At 38.0% G+C, this 21552-nt stretch overlaps 1 protein-coding gene across 1 annotated transcript; it reads right to left on the reverse strand.

Annotated features, from left to right (window-relative positions):
* Window positions 1–540: 540 nt before the first annotated feature.
* Window positions 541–20489, reverse strand: LOC100887936 (calpain-7). The gene is made up of 20 exons (XM_030990844.1): window positions 20095–20489; window positions 17955–18060; window positions 16555–16739; window positions 15007–15071; window positions 14457–14804; window positions 13267–13356; window positions 12336–12462; window positions 11452–11537; window positions 10577–10670; window positions 9505–9651; window positions 8814–9041; window positions 7952–8096; window positions 6733–6832; window positions 5666–5792; window positions 5043–5115; window positions 4008–4153; window positions 2778–2840; window positions 1999–2138; window positions 1272–1361; window positions 541–820 (listed from the first exon to the last, which is right to left on the reverse strand). Exons 1-20 carry the CDS (start codon window positions 20338–20340, stop codon window positions 676–678), a joined length of 2751 nt encoding a protein of 916 aa, XP_030846704.1. The 5' UTR covers window positions 20341–20489; the 3' UTR covers window positions 541–675.
* Window positions 20490–21552: the final 1063 nt, after the last annotated feature.

A 21552-nucleotide genomic window follows, 5' to 3' on the forward strand; every position in this document is an offset into this window, starting at 1 on the left:
TTCAGTATTCAGAGGGTTAATTGAAGATGTGAGAAACTTTCATGGGGCACGTCCACAAAAAGGTGAGGTTCTCGGGTAACCCGTCATAATTTGATGAATACTATCAACCACCATCATCACAATTAAATCACAGAATTACTACCTTAATCAAGGCATTTCTTCTACTCTCGTTTGAGATGAACGACTATAACCGTCATTTTCACCATCATGGCATCTGTTGTCTAGATCTTTCTTATTGATGTGAACAACTTTCATGAGGCATGTCAACAAAAAGGTAAAGTTCGAAGTGAAGCCCTCATGATTTGATGAAAACTATCAACCACCACCATCATCACCAAGGCTAGAAGTGTCGTGGTCGAGTGGATATGTCACCGGACTGTCGATCACAAGGTCCGCGGTCCAAGTCCCGCCGTGGCACTAATGTCCTTTGGCAAGACATTGATCTACATTTGCCCCATTCAACCCAGGTGATGTAAATGGCTGCGTGGCAGGAATTAATTCCCTGAAATGATAGAGTGCCGTAATGGCAGCCGTGCTAAAGCCAGAGTAATAATCGGGAGCGCCAGGAGTGTCAAGTCTGACAAAAATGAGTGCTATACAAGAACCCACCATTATTATTATTATCACATTTCAATCACAGATTTACTTCCATCATCAAGGCATTTCTTTTGCGTCTCATTGGAGATGAACGACCTTCATGGCGCATGACGATGAGATGGTGAGGAAGAATGGCGACTCCTGACCCTGGCTAAAGGTCGTAGGTCGGATGTTGTAGACCCCACCGGGAACGTCTTCCAGCTCCAGTATCGTGAATCCATGCCTGAATAATGAAAGGTGCACAAGAGAAATAAAACCGTACAATTTCATGACCGTATTCTGGGAGACACGCCCACACCAGGAAGAGTGCTCAAGCATGGTCGTGTTCGGGAAAGGAGGACCGAGGCATATTTTGCCTTGGCCCTAACAACAACAGTGTACCATTGTTTAATTTAGCTCAGTTTGTCTATTACATAACATACAGCAAAAGTACATAGTGCATCAAGCAACGAATGCCTTAAATAAACAAACAATCCACGCAGCTGCTAAGAACAATCAAAAATCAATTATTGTGAATAAAAAGTGAATCAGAATTCATTTGAATTTAATAAAAACAGGAATGTAATGATTGATAGTCTTATCAAAGAAGAAGCCAACGAAGACAGATATAAGACTTATCAAAATCTTTACAAGAGGGAGTATGAAGAAATCATAAAACAAAAGAAGTTCCTTACCGATAGTCTCCACTCATCTTCTTCTCAAATTGTGCACTGCCTTTCCCTTCAGATGAGACACAGATCACCTCGAAGCCCACGTGATAGGTCCTGGGGATCAGAAGAAATATCAAAGGAAACGTGACTTTACTATGCTTAATAACTTTACTGTTGCCATCATCATCATCATCATTATCATCATCATCATCATCATCATCAAAATCCTCCTCATAATCATAATTCCCTCTTTTCCTCCTCTCCCTCCTCCTCATTAGGTCAACATCATATAATTAATTGTTTTTTTCTATCTTACTTCTGTTTCTGAAAAGCTGATTTTATGTGTTCTCTCTTTTTGTTTTTGTTTCACAGGTGCTGCACCTTGAGCATTCAATTTCAAGTGGATCGTCACCTTTAAATACAGATTTCATATATTAATAATAACAATAATACACAACATTTATAAGGCCCTTAATACTGTTGTTTCTAAGCGCCAATTGTCTTTCTACAAATTACCAACCAAAACTTATAATAAACACACATATTATAAATCTGTTCTTTAATCAATAAATCATGCATATCTATAATAATAAACATTAAAATAAAAGTGAGATCAAATAAAGATCAAACATATGATCAAACAAACATAAGATCAAACAAACAAAGAATAAGATGGTGTGCACCTCCTTTACTATCATTATCAACCTTACCGTTAGTACGACCACCCATCCCCACCTCTACTCCTACTTACTTTGGTCCTTTGAGGTCGATAAGTAGGGAGTTTCCCCTGCTGTTGTCTTGAAGACATACTTGGTAGATAGGATTGTTGATGTATGTTTCTCTGTTGTTGGCACAGCCTCCTGCAGTCTTCCCCTTCCACTCACCAGTGAACTGCCATGACAAGAAAGTTTAACAATTAATTGCATGAGAACCTCAATTATTGAAATATAAATGATAAACAAATGTAGAACAGAGAAAGACTGTTAAATTTTTTAAAGGGATAGCTGAGTTTTGTTGCAGAGGGCGCTACACAAAATATTTATTTGGGAGATAATGAAAAAGGTGAGTGTAAAATTTGAAAGAACATACAATTTATATGACTATAGCTTTCTGAGTGAGCTGCTATAGGGATTACTCCATCAAGTAACAAAAATGTACAAATAATATTTTATTCCATTTGTATACGACATACTTTGTAAAACAATATTTATATTATTCATGTGTTTTGTTATCGATCTTGTGTTATATTGTTATATTTTATGTATTCATGCTTGATAGTGATACATTATGTTTTACTTGTTATTATTTTTGTTGTTAATAAACTCAAACTCAAACTCAAAGTATCAAGAATCAAATCATAATAAAGTTGGGGTTGAATTAAATATAAGAACGGATGTGAAGAAATACCAAAATCTATTTTGTTTTTAAAAGGTGGAATAGTAGAATATTTCTTGCTTCATGATAAAACGTTTCATACGATTCCTGTAAAGCAGATTTAAATTTCAACTTAGCAAACCTCTATGAACTTACATTCTTGGTGTGTTTGTAGGGATCCACTATCTTGGAGAGCTTGAATTCACATGTGGAATATGCCTGCAGGATGAAAGAAGAAAAAGGAAAGGGGGAAAATAGAAAGAAATCATAATAAATTCAATTGATATTTTTCATATATTTTGATTGACCTTAACATAAGAATGAATATCCTGAAAAGTATACAAAATATAAGAAAGACTGAACGTGGACAAAAATAGTATTACTAGGCATACTTTGTTTTCTTTGATTTAGCAGTACTTAAACTGATTTCATACAGTGTATTGGATGAACAAGATCCTCATTGTTTTTTCTACAATATTAGAGGTGTATAATAAATAGGTTAGAACAAGGGTACATGACAGAAAGCGATGGGAGATGCATAGCCGCCAACCCCTTCCGAAGGGACGGCACTAGATGATGATGATTAGTACTAAGATTTAATCAAAGCATTGTGAGTTTGACTCCCGGTCTGGTAGTAATGTCTTTTAGCAAGACATTAATCTACGTTTACCACTCTTTATCCAGGTGCACGTACACTGTACATCACACAATATTTTGTTTGTTTGTTTGTTTTACCTGACTGCTAAGAAAGAATGTGTATGCTTGAAATAAGCAACCAGGGGACCGACAGCTTTAGGTCCTCTCCAAGGCACTTGGTAATGAGGATTAAAGCCTTACCAAAGGGCACTAGCGCATCCACTTGATTTCGAACCCGGGACCTCCTGGTTACGAGACCACTTCTATACCACTGAGCCATATTATAGAATAGGACATTCCATGAAGTACAATAAAACCTGTCTATAAAGACCACCCGAGGGAGACAAGAAAGTGGTCTTTATAGGCAGGTGGTCTTTATGTACAGGTTCCTTTAGTACATGCTTCAATGAGAAATCATTTTCAAGGGAAACAAAAAATGTGGTCTTTGAAGACAGGTGGTCTTAATGTACAGGTTCCTTTAGTACATGCTTCATGGAGAAACCATTTTCAAGGGAGCCAAAAATGTGGTCTTTGTAGACAGGTGGTCTTTCTTTTAATACAGGTGCCCTATAAAGCAGGGCTCCATCTCACAAAACTTGTCATCAGTGACAAATGACAGTCTTTGTTACAAGCTACTGAAATCCTTGCTTCTGATTGGTTATCGACAGATTTGTCACTCATTTTTGTCATTTGTCATTGAAAAAAGGTTTTGTGAAACAGGTCCCAGGTTTGACTGTATAATCCTCTTACCCTGAGTGTGTAGTGGATGGAGTTGTTCTTCTCAAACTGTGACACAATGATGGTATAGATGTTAGAGCTCTTATCATTGACTATCATCTTGCACAGGTAGTGAGGGCTGTTGATACGCGTCCCATCCATGAAAGGGCCGGGGTCATCTAGTATAATATGGAGAACAGTTCATATACTTTACTTTCATATTTCAAGGCAATGAGTTGTTAATAGTGCAAAGGCCTGGGGTGTGTTTCACAAAGACTAAGATCAACTTTAAGTTGGACTTAACTATGGCAGGCTGTTCATGCCACTGTTTGCTCCCACCATTTTCTGGCATTGGTCTCTTAAGGGACGTACAAATCATTGTCATACAATTTTACTAATTCATTATGGAAGGAAAAAATATTATCTAAAGATCATAATAGTAAGAGCAGACAGTGGCATGAACGGCTTGCAATAGTTAAGTCCAGCTTAAAGTTGATCTTAGTCTTTGTGAAACACTCCCCTGGGCCCCGTTTTAAAAAGAGTTGGTCTAAATCAATCACAAGTTTTCTTATCAATCGCAAAAACCATTAACGTCTGCACGAGGCAAGTTTTAAAGTTCATCATAGGAATATGAAAGACTTTCATGTTTGGGCACTACTCAAATGGGAAATACCAAAATATTTGTAGAAATTGATATCATCTTTCAAGGCAGACTAGTGGACCCCTATGACAAAAAAACACTTGTGCTGATAAGGCCTAAGGGGTGATAATGAGCAATACAAAATTTTAAAAATAATAAATAAAGCACACCCCCTCTCTTGATTAAAAAAAGGTTCATGGAAAGAAAAAAAGTAACTAACATCATTCCCCCCTTTTGAGTAAGAAAATAGGGGAAAATAGGGGAAAAATCAGGAAGAAAAAAAAATGGGGAAAAAAAATTAGTCTGGGGAAACCGATTTAAATTGGGTAATTATTGGCCATTTCATCCCACGGGTGGTAAATAAATAAATAAATAAGAAGTAAATAAAAGAACAACACCATAAACTATGACTCGATGTACAAACTCACTTGGGTAGTAGACCTTCTTGCCACCCTTGTAGACCAGTAGGGTGATGAACTCTTTGTTATCAGCAAAGTCATCCTAAACAAACAAACAAATATGAAAGTGATAGGTCTCTTTAGATTCAATGACACTGCAGAAAACTTTGAAGAAGGTTTACCTACAGACAGCTACTTCATGAAGGGTAAACATATATTTTGTACAGCAAGAGAGAGAGAGGGAGGGAGAGAGAGAGCGAGAGAGAGCACAAGAGAGAGAGAGAGAGAGAGAGAGAGGGACAGAGAGATACATATTCATGCATCACATTCATGTAAATTACTTTTGAGTTTTAGCAGAGAGGAAACCATGATGCATGCATGGAAAATATTATCTACCTACATGTAACAATGCTCTAGCAGCTTAATTAGAATTATAAATGATAACGACAAATTGTGGAGTACAAACAAAACTCCTTAGAACTTGCAAAATCTCTCAATGCAGCATGTTTGTTGGTCTGATATTTATTTGGAAACGATTTGCTGTAATGAATAAGGGACTGATCATAATTTCTATCAACTCATAAAAAGGTTATAACCTTTTCAATAATTTGCTACAATTTTTGTTTTAAACTGCACTGTTCATAGATGCATACCTTGTCTGTGATGTGCCTTGTGAGAAGAATCCAAACAGCACCAAGTCCTTTGACCTCTAGACGATACTGAGGGTTGTTACCGATGTTGATGTTGTCCTTCTTAGGGCCTTCTGCTGCTGACCACATACTGAAAAGATCAAAAGACACTGTAGCAAACCCGCACACAACCTTATATAAATGGCTTCCTGCCAAGGGTAAAGAAAAAGAAAAGGACACTGAACCATTCCATACAACCTTCTCACTTCCTTATACTATAATATTAACGATAATCTGGATTTATGTAGCGCTTAATACACTATTCTGTCTCTAAGCGCTTTACATATATTGTTACCCCGGTTATAGGATTCATCCATGTACAATGTGCACCATCTTCACTCCCTGGGGAATATTCCTACCAAATGGTCACCATAAGGCAATTACTAACACAAAGTTTTTTGTCGACATAGTACACATACAGCACTGACAAACTATAGAAGCCCACCCGAAAGCAAGAATTTTGATTCTATTTTCAATCATAAATATCTCTCTTTGTCTAAAAAAGTGATACGGTTACAAAATTCTCAGTGCCACTTCATAAGAGTATAACATTTGGAATCGTGAGTAAATCATTCATGAATTGGATAGTACAGTATGAATAAAATTACAAACAAACTGCCTTTAAAGGCATCGTTTAACAATGTTAAAATATAAGATGCACGGCCCTACGCCTAATCAGTGTCTGTGATATGGAGTAATATTGAAGCCCTAAAAAATTGGCGCTTCAAAATGATCAAGAAGTGCCTCAAAAAAGTAAAAATCTTTGGTTTTACCATACTCGTTTTCCCCAATAGACTGTAGTGTTATGAAAACCGTTTGGCAAACGCAAAATTTGGTTTCGATTTCCAATCATAAATATCTTGATAATCAGACAGGCGATCGGCTTCTAAAAGTCATGGGGTTCCTGACTGACCTAAAGGTTTATAATTATCATTGCAGCATGAGCTAAATCCAGGATTTTGTTTCAGAATCCTAGACAAAGTTACCGGATCCCTTTAAAGAAGTACTAATAGATTTCTGAGTTCACTTACCCATGCATGACGTAGGAACGAGGAAAGAGAGATGGATTCCAGTTCATGTAGATCACATCAAAGAAGTTACACAAGGAGGCAAGGTCTATCCAGAATACACCTGCATAAAGAAAGAAATGAATTAAGATAAAATGCAAAAACAAGCACTTATCAACACATTCACCATTTTAGGGAGGGTGTTTCACAAAGATCCTAAGATGAACTTATCTCTTAGTTGGACTTAACAATTATGGAAAGCCCTAGGCATACTTGAAAATATTTTGTAAAATTTATTTTAAAATGCATAAAATGTTGATTCAAATCATTCATATTTTCTTTTATCAAGGAGATTTTATGTTCTTGATGTGGAATTTATAAAAAGTCTAAAAATACTTGAATTTTCGGTTTTTAATATATTTTTTTTAAAGGCAACAAATGGCTCCCCATAATTGTTAAGTCCAACTTAGAGTTACGTTTCGACTTAGGATCTTTGTTAAACACCCCCCTGGTGTGACATCTCATGGATATATTCCCTCCCTGAATAAAGAAATTGTGTATCGTTGCCCAGATAGAGAGACTTTCCTGACTACATAAAGTGCACATGCTGGCAACTGTTACATTGGAAGAGGTGAAGCAAACATGCAAGTTGCAGCAAAAGCACAATAATTTTCAGAGGAAGCATGATATAAATATGTGAGACTTGTGTAGCACTATTTCTTGGCTTATTCAATTAAATTAAACAACATTCATAGCAGGTTTGCCTTATGCAATCCTTCTTGCTTCATCAGACCACTCTGAAATACACAGAACAGTTTCTCAAACACTCAAGCAGAGCATATACATATCAGAGAATCTCTGCAGTGATTAAAAGAAAACAAAAAGGTGAAAAGCCGGTGTTCGAAAACATTAGAGCATGAATATGAATTTAAAAGAATTTTTTTTTATTATCTATGTTAAGTTTGAGGGGTTCTCCATGGAAAGATGATAATGCAGTTGTATTTGTTTTTTAATCACGATGCTCTTCTTCTTCTTTACGTGCCATGTCCTGAGACGTTGGCGACCATGGAATGCCACAACTCTCTGTCCCATATTCTATGAAGTAATTCATTCTCCCCGAGATCAATTCTACTTTCAGAAATCCCACTCCTTAAGCTACTCATCTACAGAATCCTCCTTCTACCCCTACTCCTCCTCCCCTTGATTCTTCCAATCAGTGCAAGATTTACCAAACCATGCTCACCATTGTCAAATTCTTGTGCATTCTTGGGGTCAAAGTTGAGAGCCTTCTGGAGTTCTGGAGTCCAGTTGGTGGTGTCCTCCTCTGAGAATCTTCCTTTCCATCTCAGATGACTCCAAGGGTTCTTCAGCTGGAGTAGCTTCTTACCCTGTAAGGGATACACAGGGATACCAGGGGAGTGTTTCACAAAGACTAAGATCAACTTTAAGGTATAGACCAGTTCTGGTCCTGCGAATGCATTGTGAAAGATTTAGAAACGTTGTGGAATCAATAAGAAAAGGTTGATCATCTAGCATATAAGTATTGGTGTGTACTGCAAGGTTCTGGAATCATCAAAATGATAAGAAATTTGGCCCAGTCTTGCAGTCACAAGCACTGTACACAGAAAGATGTATATGAGACTACACGATATCTATCCGGTCCCGATAGATATAATAATTTACCAAGTATATCAATTAGTAGGCGGTTTCCCGGCAAAAATTGTATCATCATGTATTAGTCAAAATATATTCTTTCACATGATTGGTAATAAGAGCTTCCATTTCATTTTTTGAGAGGGGGGTGTTTCCAAAACTGGTCTATACCTTTAAGTTGGACTTAACTATTGCAGGCCATTCATGCCACTGATCGCTCTCACCATCGGTCTCTCAATTATGACCTTTACATAATAGTTGTTCCTTCCAATGATGAATTATCAAAAATGTAAATTCTGTAGATTTGTGACCATGATTTGTAAGGAAGGAGGCAGGCCAGGACGAGAAACACTTCATTTTTACTATTTTGCCTAAGTTGTCCAACTACACATATAAATGTCCACCTTCCATAGAGCTGTCATCTTCTTTAGCAAATATGAAAACCTTCCTACCTGTATCTCTCTGATGTCGAGCATGGCGTACGCATGGGTTGGAACCAGCCCTGCCCTGTCAGCATCAGCCTCAGGTAACATCCCTGTCGCAACGGTAGCAAGAACCTCCCCTCTGTGGAAGCGTTCGTAGAGCTTCTTGAAGACCTTGTCAGCGTCGAAGCCAGGAGTGTTCTGCCTGATGGCTACTCTCTCAGGGATCCAGCCGGTCAGGGCGTGAAGGTCAATGTTCTGAGGGAAAGGTCAAAGAAATACAGATCAAATCGAATTGTAGGTGTGACACGCCTGTGTGCGCCCAAGTGAAAGACTAGTGTAATAAAACATTTGCCTCGTGAATTGTGATCTTTTAGGACTTGATGGGGCGGTACCGTGGTGTACTTTGTTGGTCTTTGGTAGGGAAATAGGGTATAGTATTCAGAGTTAGTTGAAATCAAAATGCTGACACAATAGGATCATCATGTAATTTAACAGGAATGGAGAATACTCTAATAAAAATAAGCTAATTTTAACTACCAGAATGTATCAAACAGGTTCAAGTATGTACCAATAAAAAAAAAAAACACTGGCTAGAATAGACTCAGGTAAAATATTCCCTTCATATTTCCCTAGAGCAGTCTCTACATAAAGGTTTCACTGTACTTTAAAATCTGTTGGTAATCTTATGGTGTATTTTGTTGGTTGACCTAGAACTTACCGAGTTGGATCCAGGGAAATCATAGCCTCCCATGACCTTCATGTAGGCCTTCTCCAGCAAGGACACCCAGAATTCATTGCGGTTGGACGAGAATGAACACAAGAGGTCGCCATGCTTGTCTACAGGGAGGTAGTCATCAAAAATCACCTGAGAAAACAAACAATTTTTTTTTAATAACTATTGGTTTGTACCATTTAATACAAATGCATGTGAACATTATGAGGCAGTAATTCAGTCAATTATGCAAAGGAAAGAATACATAACAGAGTGAATCAATTGTCTACTCAAGGCAAGTGAAAGAGTACTTCAAATCTGGCCAGTGTAACATTGTACCTCCTGCAAGAACTAAGTAATAAAATAGCGCTACTCTGTTGAAAAATCAATTTTGCACAAGTGACCGATCAGCATTTCAGGCAGTAATGTGAAGACAAAAGTAACCAAATTTGCCTTTAAGTCAAGATAACACTTACTGTACTTGTAGAAAATTACCTACTAAAAGAAATCATCTTTTGATTTACAAATGTAGGATGATTTATGTATTCTCTCAAAATATGATCAGAAGAGCCTCTATAACAAATAGTTTATTCTTACTACAGGTCTTTTCAAAACTGTCTTCTTCTTCTCATTATTGAATTCCTCCGCTTAGCGAAGAACTGTGTGTGAGCACAGGTTATCGAGAAACAGTAGCACTGTCAAAGATAGTCTTTATATGAGACACACAGGAAGAATGAAATATGGAAATAAAGTGTAAAGAGATCTTGTGATATAAGATTGGCTCTGCCAAGACCAGAATCAGGGATAACAGTCGTCTTTCCTTATGAAAGATGAAACAGTCGGTAAATGTCTGTGTTTCTGTCTTAAAGGCCGGCTGTACTAGTTCAGCCAGAAGGGATTAGACCAAACAGCGAGGTCACTGTGACTGGTGGCTATCTCATTATCTCAGCTCTCAATTAACATAAAAAAAAGAGGATCATGGGGGACCAACAAGCACTGGTTGGGGAATTTTTCTATAAAGAGGGAGCAAGTAGCTACAAGTAGTACAGTGTGGCTTTATTAATGTGAACGGTGATACCTTTCTCTTGACTCCATTGATCCAGAGGATAGCCATATACTTCCCACAGGGATTGTAGATTGGTTTATGACTCCTATCCTGGGGGTAGATGATGCTGTCAGAGAGAGGAAAGAGAGATAAGGGTGTAAGAAAAAACAAACTCACTCAGCTCATGTGAACATTCACAGCTCATCCTCCTTTCAATATTTTATTCAACATAAAAAAAATACACAAACTTAGTATTGACAGCATGGGAGTTTACTTGTTAAAGCCTATTTGCACTAGTTTGACACGAAGTGATTATACCTCCCTGTATGGTCACTGACAGGTGGTTATCTCATCAAATCAGCCCTTAATTAACATAAGGAAAAGGGGATCAGGGGAGACCAAGGGTCACCGATTAGGCATTGTTTGCTATATAGAGAGAGCAAGTAGCTGTAAGTAGTGCAGTGGGGCTTAAAGGGTACCTATAAGAGAAGCAAATTTTTCTTTTGATATAATGGGTTTCCATGTTCGCTGAACTGTATCAAAATATGAGCTTCACATATGACTTCTATAAAGAGATAATGCAGTTTAAATCTACTCTCAGTAAACACAAATACAACTTGTCGACTAAGATGTACATGTCTGCATAGAACAGGGCTGGCACAGAACCCAAGTCAAACAAGGATTCCTGGGCTATGGTTCTATCTATCCTGTATTTTATTCATACTCTTAAACAATTACCCAATAGGAAAAAAATTGAGGGTAATTTTACATATTCTAGCTAAAGACTAAACATTCTTTATTAGGTGACTGGTACACTTCAAACATATATGGAAAAAGAATTGGGCTGACAAGAAAAAATGTTGAATGGCAACATACATAATTGGATAGAGCATTAGAGAAAAACTTACTTTGTGAGTAGATGTTTCTTGAACCTTCTTTCATAATTGGCTGATATTGCTAGTGATGCAAGGAAGGAACAGTCCTGCACAATGGTCTGGAAGTCAAAAGTGATACAAGAGTTGAAACCAACATCCAAGAAACACATTCAGCGCATAGAAGATCGGGGCCTTGTCTTATAAAGCGTTGCGATAATCACATTTTATTTACGATTGATATCAATCGCAACTAAGACATACAGAGATACAGAGATGTACATAATATAAGAGATAGGAGACTACAAACTTACGATTGATTGGAGGACTTGCGATTGATTCTAAGCAATCGCAACTCTTTATGAGACGGGGCCCTGGCATTATACAATAATACCTTGATGAATTCCAGAAGGAAATCAGGTCGATTGTTCTATGAGTATTAGCTCTTAACAATTTTATTCAAAAAAATGTTGCAATTGTTCACTATATGCTCTAACCTGACCCCAAAGGTTTCATTCAACAAATTCAGGAACGTATTGAAAATGGAGGCATGGGCACATCGGGGTAGAGAAGTGGTCCTGTGACCAGGGGGTGTATCACAAAGATTCTAAGTCGAACTTAACTCTAAGTTGGACTTAAAAATTAGGGAAAGCCATTAGCATATTTGAAATATATTTTGTAAAAGTTATTTTAAAAGGCATAAAATGTTGATTAAAATCATTCATATTTTCTATTATCAAGGAGATTTCATGAAAAGTCTTGAATACTTGAATTTTTGCTTTTGAATATGTTTTGTTTTAAGGCTACAAATGGCTCTCCATAATTTTTAAGTCCAGCTTAAAGATAATTTCAACTTAGGATCTTTGTGAAACACCCCCCCCCCCCCTCCCCCCCGGCCTGACTGCATGAGACTCTCTTACCTGTTTAACACTGAAGCTTGATACAGCGTAGATGATTTTAGGATCACTGCAGATATCAGAAGGCCGCACCCATTTATTCAACCTCTCCTTCTGCTTGGTGCACAGAACAAGCTTGCCATCCTTATCCCTGGAACAAAACAAACAGTGGGAAAGGTAAAATCAAACAAATACACAAACAAACATACACCCAAATAATCTAAATATCAGGGTCCTCTACCTGTCTTCTATAGAGAAAGAGAAGAGACTAGCCTTACTAACTTAAACCCATACTCCTTCTGTTTGGAGCACAGAACAAGCTTGCCATCCTTATCCCTTGGACAAAAAAAAAAGTGGGAGTGGTATAAAAAGAGAAAAACAAACAAACAATCTAAATATCATGATCCTCTCCTTACCGGTACTCAGTTAAAAATACTTTCCTTTTGCAAAGCTATCTTCTATCGATAAGAGACTAGCCTTTCACCAGATCACTTATACTCATACTTGGCCTCTGACAGGGCCCCATTTCACAAAACTTGTCTTTAGAGACCAATGACAGTTTTTGTTATAAGCTAGTGAAATCCTTGCTTCTGATTAGTCATTAGCAGATTTGTCACTGTTTTTTGTAATTTGTCATTGAAAAAAGGCTTTGTGAAACAGGTCCCAGATTTATGTCAGCAAGTTTAAATCACAAGATTTTGTAAGACAAGTTTTCATCACAGGGCATCTTGACACAATCAGTTGTTCGTGCTATCTTATGTCACTATACATAGATGTGTTTGATTTCAAGCAGATATAATTTCTTTTGAGTCAAAATATAATTATTTGCTACATAATCCCTACAGTAGGAAAGGCAGAAGTAAAATGATTCATGATCAATTGCATTATCTGAAGATCTTATTATATCTAACAGTGAGGGAAGGGGAGAAGGAGATAGAAATGGAAAAAGACTTACGTGAAAGGCACAGGATATGCAAATCTTTCTTTAAGGTCTGCCTGGGACATAAATGGAAGATACGCTCGACCATTGATGTCCGATGTTTTTCTGTAAACAGAAAAAAAGTTATAGATAGACTTGATACATCAATATACTAACCAAGGTGCATACAAGACACTTACATATATGAACACATCAACATCTGCGTTAAATTAGAATAAGTTTAAATCAGTTACTACATAAGTATGGAACATAAGTATGTATTTACAATATATATAACTGAATTTGTTTCTCGTACGAGCAACAATAAATGGCAGTTTAAAGATAAACTCCAGTACTGGTAAAAAAAAAAAATTAATTCTCACAGAATCAAACGAAACTTACACTGAATGTTCAAGATTACAAATAAATGACATGTGCCAAACAATTTTGGAAGAAAAAGTATACTGGCTGAGTAATGAGCATAGAAAGACAAGGAAACCAAGGTAGTACCATCCCCGACACCATGTGTGTTGTCCCATATATAGCTTTCTATGTGAGTGTTTGTTACTTTACCAAGACTCGGTCAAATTTATTATGATTTTGATGACTCCAGAACCTTGCAGTGCACACCAATACTTACATGCTACATGATCAACTGTTTCTGATCCTTTCACACCTTTTCTTTCACAATGCAATCGCATTACCAGTACTAAAGTTTAGCTTTAAAGGGTAGTTTTAAAGAGAAGGTCGAGTTCTGGGAAGAGGTGAAAAATAATTTGTGAGCATTACTCATTCTTATTATGCAAGTGTGGAAGAAAATCAGTTAAGACATGTTACCTGAAAAGCATGGCTCTTCAAATGTCTTCATATTCTAAATATGCATGTAACATCGTAAAAATCGGGGGGGGGGGGGGGGGGCCAGCTTTTTACGCCACGTGTTCGTGTAGTCCCATATACATCTTTCTGCGCAAGTGTTTGTAACTTTACCAAGACTTGGCCACATTTCTTATCATTTTGATAATTCCAGAACCTTGCAATACACACAAATTCTTATATGCTAGATGATCAACCTTTTCTGGTCGGTTTCACACCGTTTCTTTCACAATGCAATCGCATGACCAGAACTCAACTTCATCTTTAAGGTTTTTTTTTTTTATATTTCAAGGCTAATTATAACCTTACAATTATTTGGAATGTACTAAAAGTCAAATGATTTCTGTCCCTACCTAAGCACAGCAATCTCCTCTGGAGTGTATTTACCGCCTCCTCCGCTGTTACCTCCACCTCCACCTCCACCTCCACCTCCACCTCCACCACCACCACCACCCCCGCCCGATGCAGTGGAACCGCCTGCAGACCCACTGGTACTCCTGCCTCTTCCATTTTCTTTAGGGGTGTTTTTACCAGTAGCGGGGGAGGGTGGTCCGGTGTCTAGGCTGGGGAGATCGCGGGGAATCTCCGGAAGGTTGAAGATGGGACTGTCATCTGGTAGATTCTGGTTCTTGGAGGGGAGCTGGTTCCGCGGAGGGGATGGAAGACTTTGGGTAATGGACTTCTTCTTCAAAGCCTCTGCCCTAATGAATTGAAAAGAAAGTATGAATTCTTAGTAACAGGCAAGGGCGTTGATTTTAAATTAATTAAACTTTAGGTTTGCAGATGAGGAATAGAAAATGCACTGGACACTAGTATAAACAGACAGAAGAACAAGGTCAAGCCATGAATTAAAATACTATAAACAGATTTAAATACTTGTACCGGTACAGAAATGTATTTTACCTGTCAAGGGCCTGCTTTGCAAGTCGACTCAACTTTGCCTTTTGGTCCGGAGTACTTGTTTTACTCTACAAAAAGAAGAAGAAAAAGAGAGGGGCATAAAGATAAACAATCAAACATCTACATTTACCTTCTCAGTTCCACTTACCTTGGACATTGTGCACTTCATAATGGCTGTCCAGCAAGACCGGTTTGATAGATTTTAAATCAACTAAAATAATTTTTTGCCACACAAAAGTCTGACAATAAGCATTGTTATTTTTGATATGTCATTATCATAACTTTAAGGATCACTTATATTATTTTTATCATCAGTCATCACTTTCATTATTAGCATTACAATCAACATCAGTTCACCCCAACATCATCAACCATGAACATCATGATGATGATCACCATCATCTTTGTCATCATCACCATAATCACATAAACATCATCATCTTTCTTCCCCACATAAAGATAATCATCATCATCATCATCATCATCATCATCATCATCACCATCACCACCACCATCATCATCATCATCATCATCATCATCATCATCATCATCATCATCATCATCATCATCATCATCATCATCATCATCATCATCACCATAATCACTTAAAGGTAAAGACCAGTATTGGAAACGCCCCAATTTCAAAAAATGAAATGGAAGCTCTCATTACCAATCATATGAAAGAATATGTTTTGACCAATACATGATGATAAAAAATTTGCCGGGAAACCGCCTACTAATTCATATATTTGGTAAATTTGTTTCTCTCATGGTCTGTGAGAGATATAGGGTAGTCCCATATTCATCTTTGTGTGTATAGTGCTTGTAACTTTACAAAGAATGGGCCAAATTTCTTATCATTTTGATGATTCCAGAACCTTGCAGATGCTAGATGCTAGATGATCAACCTTTTCTGATCGATTCCACAACGTTTCTTGCACAATGCAATCGCATGACTATAACTGGTCTTTACCTTTAACTATCATCATCATCTTCATCATCCCCACCATCATCATCATAATCATCATCATCATCATCACCACCATCATCATCATTACAGTTGTAGCATCTAGGCTAGTGGTATCTACTATCTTTATGTACAAAATTTGACATTTGTTTATATCCACACTCTCATTCTGAGAATTTGTTTCTACTCCTTAGAAGGACAGATAAAGTTGAGTTCTGGTCATGTGGTTGCAGTGTGAAAGAAACTGTGTGGAATCCATTAGAAATAGTTGATCATGTAGCATATAAGTATTAGTGTGTACTGCAAGGTTCTGGAGTCATCAAAAGGATAAGAAATTTGGCCCAGTCTTGGTAAAGTTACAAGCACTGTATAAACAGAAAGATGGAACTACACAATGCCATAAAAATCAGACCTCATTTTTATGATGTTACTTGTCATATCTAGAATATGAAGGCATTTGAAGAGCCATGCTTTTCAGGGAACATTTTTTATCTAATGTTCTTCAACACTTGCAGAATAATAATGATAATGCTCACAAATTAATTTTCACCTCTCCCCATTACTCAACCTTCTCTTTTACTCACGGCTTTAATGCAGAGCTCAGCTGCATTGAGGTAGAGTCCTGCTGCCTCGTCATCTCCCTCCTTTCCTCCTTCCTCCTCCAGTTCAAACGCCTGACGGATCAGAAAGTTTGCTCTCTCAGCCTCCGCGCTCACTCCGGGTTGAACGCTCGCTGCACCAACATGACTGCTTCCTGCTGTGTTATTGACTGAACAAGGCGGACAATTCATCATTTTTAATTTATATCTTAATCAAACTACGTATATAAATAAAACACTTCACTAAAATAAACGGATTAAGCAAAACCTAAAACTGTAACAGGCTTGTATTGTTATACTCTGTGTTAAAGTATGGGAGTTAAAGCCATTCTGGTTCCAAACAGAAGATCTTATAACCCACTTCAAGTAAGCATGCATTTAGTGTATTCAACAGTTATAACTATTTATGACCAATGGGCTTTATGTTATGCTGTACCTTTTCCACTCATTCCCCTATATGTTAAAGGTAATACAAAGTTTTGGTATGGGGTCATGAATTTGGTTCAAATGAACATATTGGAAGCATGTGCGATCCTACAATATTCAGTGATTGTTGTCGCGGTTGAAATTGAGTGTAAACTTATGAAATTGTAAATAATAAACTCTTTATGTTGTATAGCTCCCTCTCAAGGTCAAGATATAAATCAAAGTATAAAAGAATATTCTTGACTAAAATTTACCGATTAGTTGTTCCTGTTCGGAAATTATATATCACAACTACATATTCTGACATTTTCATGGTCGCAGCTACCATTGTACGGCCGTAGGCGCTATTTGAAATTTATCAAAATTTACCGGGAGCACCGGTAAATTTTTATATTCCATTTTTCTCGAAAGCAGAAGTGTTTTAGGGGCTAAATTTTCTAGTGTTTATAATACATCCACAGGGGCATCCAAACATATCAAAATTGTAAAGAATCACTCTCCACCCAATTTTCAAAACTTCCCAAAACTTTGTAATAACTTTAAAACTGTGGGTGATGGAAACGTACAAAAATGACTCATTTTTGTACGTTTCCATCACCCACAGACTCTCCAAGACACTACAGGGTATTTCTGCATTGGACTATGGCTTTGCTGTGTGCAGACTTAAATATACCCATGAATGGTATTTCCACCAAGTCTGGTGTCAGCGTATCTTGACCTTCTGCACATGGAAACTGACGACCCTTTCCCTTTAAAGCCCCACTGCACTACTTATAGCTACTTACGCCCTCTATATAGCAAACAATACCTAATCGGTGACCATTGGTCCCCCATGGTCCCTCTTTCTTATGTTTATTGAGAGCTGGTTTGATCAGATAACCACCTGTCAGTGACAATGCAGGGAGGTCTGATCCCTCCTGGCCAAACTAGTGCAGAAAGGCTTTAAACTTGTGTCTTACCCATGTTTTTCAGTGCCTTCACTCTTGTGACATACTCTGCATATTTTCCTGATAGACCCTTGGTTGGGTTTGCAAGGTGAGCATTGTACATAGCTTGGATAGCCTCCTGTGCAACAGAAGAAAAAAAAATACAAAATATATTCAACAAATAAATAAAAAGTTCATGTAAATCGATTGATATCATGCACAAAACATGTTGCAGCATCAGTGTAGCACCATGGCCATGCATGGACATCTCATTGAAGTTCTAACTTAAAGGGCCCATGACATCGAAATACAAGTGTATTCCTGTTGGTGTGCAGTCCTGCATACATCTCATATTTTGATATGTAAACTTCTGAATTTGTTTCATAGATTTTTTAATATTTTTTGAAATATTTGTTTTTCAAAGATGCTAAGCTCCACCCCAAAAACCTCCATATCTCATCCCCCTTGTGACATCATGATCTGTCAGTCATCAATGAGTTATAGTTCCTAGCGGACCTTTCGGAAGAGACGAACACAAGGTACAAGGTACAAATGGTCACTCTAGGCTTGTGCTCTTTGAAATTGATGCAATGTTTTTGTTATATCCAAAGGCAAATGCGACAGCTGTATTTTAGTTAAGTATCAGCACACAAAACCCTTGGGCCTCCCCTTATTAATACAGCTTTGTGTTTCTTAAGAGTTAGGCACATTCATGGGGCACTAGAGGGCGCTTCGCGAGCGTACGAAAATCTGAATGGCCTTGCTGCGGTGGGTCGGCAATAATCAGCCCAAAACTTGGATATGGGAGGGTGGAAGGATATATCTTTTTTATAATGTTATCCAGTCTTACCCCTAACCATCCTATGTTTAATCTATGTAGAAATAACATGCGAGTACGATAAGAGAAACATCGGGCCCATTACTGATGCAACTTTTTAAATATTAGCCTAGAAATGACCACCAAACGGAAAAAATGACATTTTTTTCCGACAAATCTTCATAAAATCTGAGTTATAAACAACTCACAACTAGGCTCGGTAATGCAAATACGATTTTCTGAAAATTCAGGTGTGATTTTTTAAGTTTCTTTCAAGTATATTTCTGCGCATCGCAGCGCAAATTTTCTTCACTGCTTCAAAATCACCCTTGAAAATTTTTTTTGCAACGAATTTGATATGGGGTCCGCGAGTGTTCCCCGTTCCTTGCGTGTTGAAAGTTTGGTAATACAAAGTTTGCATTGACTCGCGCACGAAAAAATGGCTCGAAAACAAATGTCAAAACGAGAAATAAACAAGCTTTTGTATAGTTATAAGAGATCTACCAAGGTTTCTTTGTCGATATAATTTATTATATAGTCTCAATTAGAATTCAGAAATATCTCACTGAAACCGACGATGTTCTCGATCGTAGTTATTTTCACTTGCCAGCAGACGTTCTAGCGTGGTTTTGGCAAAAATCTAGCCCGCCACCTTCCCACCTCGAACCTTTCGAGTTCTGCTAAAATTGTGCGCTGCGGAGCTCCGAGGGTGCGTTGGTATCGCTGGCAAACTCTTGGGCGGCTAGCTCCCCACGACGGACCATTCGCGGTATGGCGATAGTGTGTGTGTGAGATACGATTTTGGATTCGAGAACGCACGTACCACAACCGTGCGCGTCATTTTCAGCTGTCGAATGTCTACGACCAATTTTACATGTACGATTTTTAGTACAGATACTTGGTCAGTTTTCTTCTTATATCTTTGGTTTTACAACATTTAAAAATATAATTTCTTCAAATTTGCTCCTGACTCGGTTCAGACTAGACCTAATTGTCTGATGTGTTTTCAAGTCAATTTCTTGAATATATTTTTTTGCATGAATTTGCCTATAAGAGTGAAGTTTAAATTTTTGTTTTAATAACAAAAATTGGGGAGGGCTATTAAGTTGACTTAATAACAATAATTGATAACATTTGTATCATGTGAATTATTGTTTGAATTAGACTTTAAACTCAATCTTTAAGTTTACTGTTTAGTTTAGACTTGTCTTCACTTCACACTTCTGTCACTTGTCTTCACTTCAGTTCACAACCACTTGGCACTTTTGAACAAGACAAATTTCTTGTTAATTCAGAACACATTATTTTAATAACTATGATTACATTTACATGAGTAATCATGATAGCTCTACACACCACGTAATAGAACATAGCAGTTCTGTATTGGCCCAAGCTGTCCTGTTCTGTTGCTTTCAACGCAAAATCGTATGCATCTCGTAGAAGCTCTTCATCCCTTCCTCTGCCGCCGCCACTACCGCCGGGGTAACCCTGGCCGCCGCTGGCGCTGGAGGCCGAGTCAACGTATACGAAGTCATCATCCATTTGGCTGCCGCTAGCTCCAGAATCACCAGGATACAGACGATTATAATCAGACCAAAACATTGAAGAGTGTTAAACAGCACTCAAAATCCCTTAAAACGCAGACGTCTGTCAAAATGAAGTGTTCGATAGCGAATGTTTGTGTACGGAAGTGATCTTCAAATCACTTCGTGGGAGTCGCCATTTTTTAAAATAGAAATTGCTCTCAACAACAGATGGCGGTTGACGGGAATTTCCCCATTGTGACATCATCGTAAACTTAACCGATCTAAAGTTGTTCTAAATCAAGCAGAATCAAGTATTGAAGTAAGAAAAACACATTGTGATTATTTGAGCATACCCCCCAAAAAGGTAAGGAGAGAGAAATAAAAAAAAATAACCAAGAAAAATAAATAAATATTTGTTACATCGTTAGAGTTGAGAAAGCGGACCAAAGTGAGGGACTGTCATTATCTAAACTCTCCGAATTCTGTCGGACTAGCATTTGCCCGAATTCTCTGAAACTCTCTTTACTTATCTTTTCTATGATCGTTTCTACATCCCTTCAAGCTTATTTAAAGGGTAAATTCGAGGGGGAGTTTCCCCCATCCCACGCGAAGCGCGGAAGCTTTGACGTTTCATTAGATTATTATAGAGAAAGGCGATGATTCGTACGTACCGTTCTCGGACTCTTAATCCTTGTCTGAATTCAGTTCCGCCCCCCCCCCCCCCGCCCCTCTCACGCTCGGAAGGTTTGACGTTTCATTGAATTACTAGAGAAAGAAGACGATTCGTTGTACCGTTCTCGTCTCGTAATCCTTGTCTGAATTCAGTTTCGCCCCCCGCCCTCTCGCGTGAATCTCGGAAGGTTTGACGTTTCGTTGGATTACTAGAGAAAGAAGAAGATTCGTTGTATATCGTTCTCGACTCTTAATCCTTGTCTGAATTCAGTTTCCCCCTTTCCGCGCGAAGCGCCGAAGGTATGGCTTTTCATTAAATTATTAGAGAAAGAAAACGATTCCTGGTACCGTTCTCGACTCTTAACCCTTGTCTGAATTCAGTTTCGCCCCCCCCCCCTCCTCTCGCGTGAAGCTCGGAAGGTTTCACGTTTCATTAAATTATTAGAGAAAAAAAGACTCGTTGTACCGTTCTCGACTCTTAATCCTTGCCTGAATCCAGTTATCCCCTCCCGCGCGAAGCGCAGAAGGTTTGACGTTTAACGCGCATGCTTTCTCTCTTCCCACTCTCCCTCTCTCCCTCGTCATCCCCTCCTTCTTGATTTCCTCATCCTCTCGC

Source organism: Strongylocentrotus purpuratus, unplaced genomic scaffold (assembly GCF_000002235.5).
Source record: "Strongylocentrotus purpuratus isolate Spur 01 unplaced genomic scaffold, Spur_5.0 spur5_scaffold_19, whole genome shotgun sequence".
Classification (NCBI taxonomy): domain Eukaryota; kingdom Metazoa; phylum Echinodermata; class Echinoidea; order Camarodonta; family Strongylocentrotidae; genus Strongylocentrotus; species Strongylocentrotus purpuratus.

What these genes read in the sequence shown, in the direction of transcription:
- LOC100887936 (XM_030990844.1), bottom strand. Translation starts at nt 20,340, where the DNA reads ATGTTTTGGTCTGATTATAATCGTCTGTATCCTGGTGATTCTGGAGCT. An exon ending in CTGCTATGTTCTATTACGTG is followed by an intron (nt 18,061 to 20,094) that starts GTGTGTAGAGCT and finishes TCTGTTGCACAG; the next exon opens with GAGGCTATCCAAGCTATGTA. An exon ending in AAGAAACATCTACTCACAAA is followed by an intron (nt 10,671 to 11,451) that starts GTAAGTTTTTCT and finishes TCTCTCTGACAG; the next exon opens with CATCATCTACCCCCAGGATA.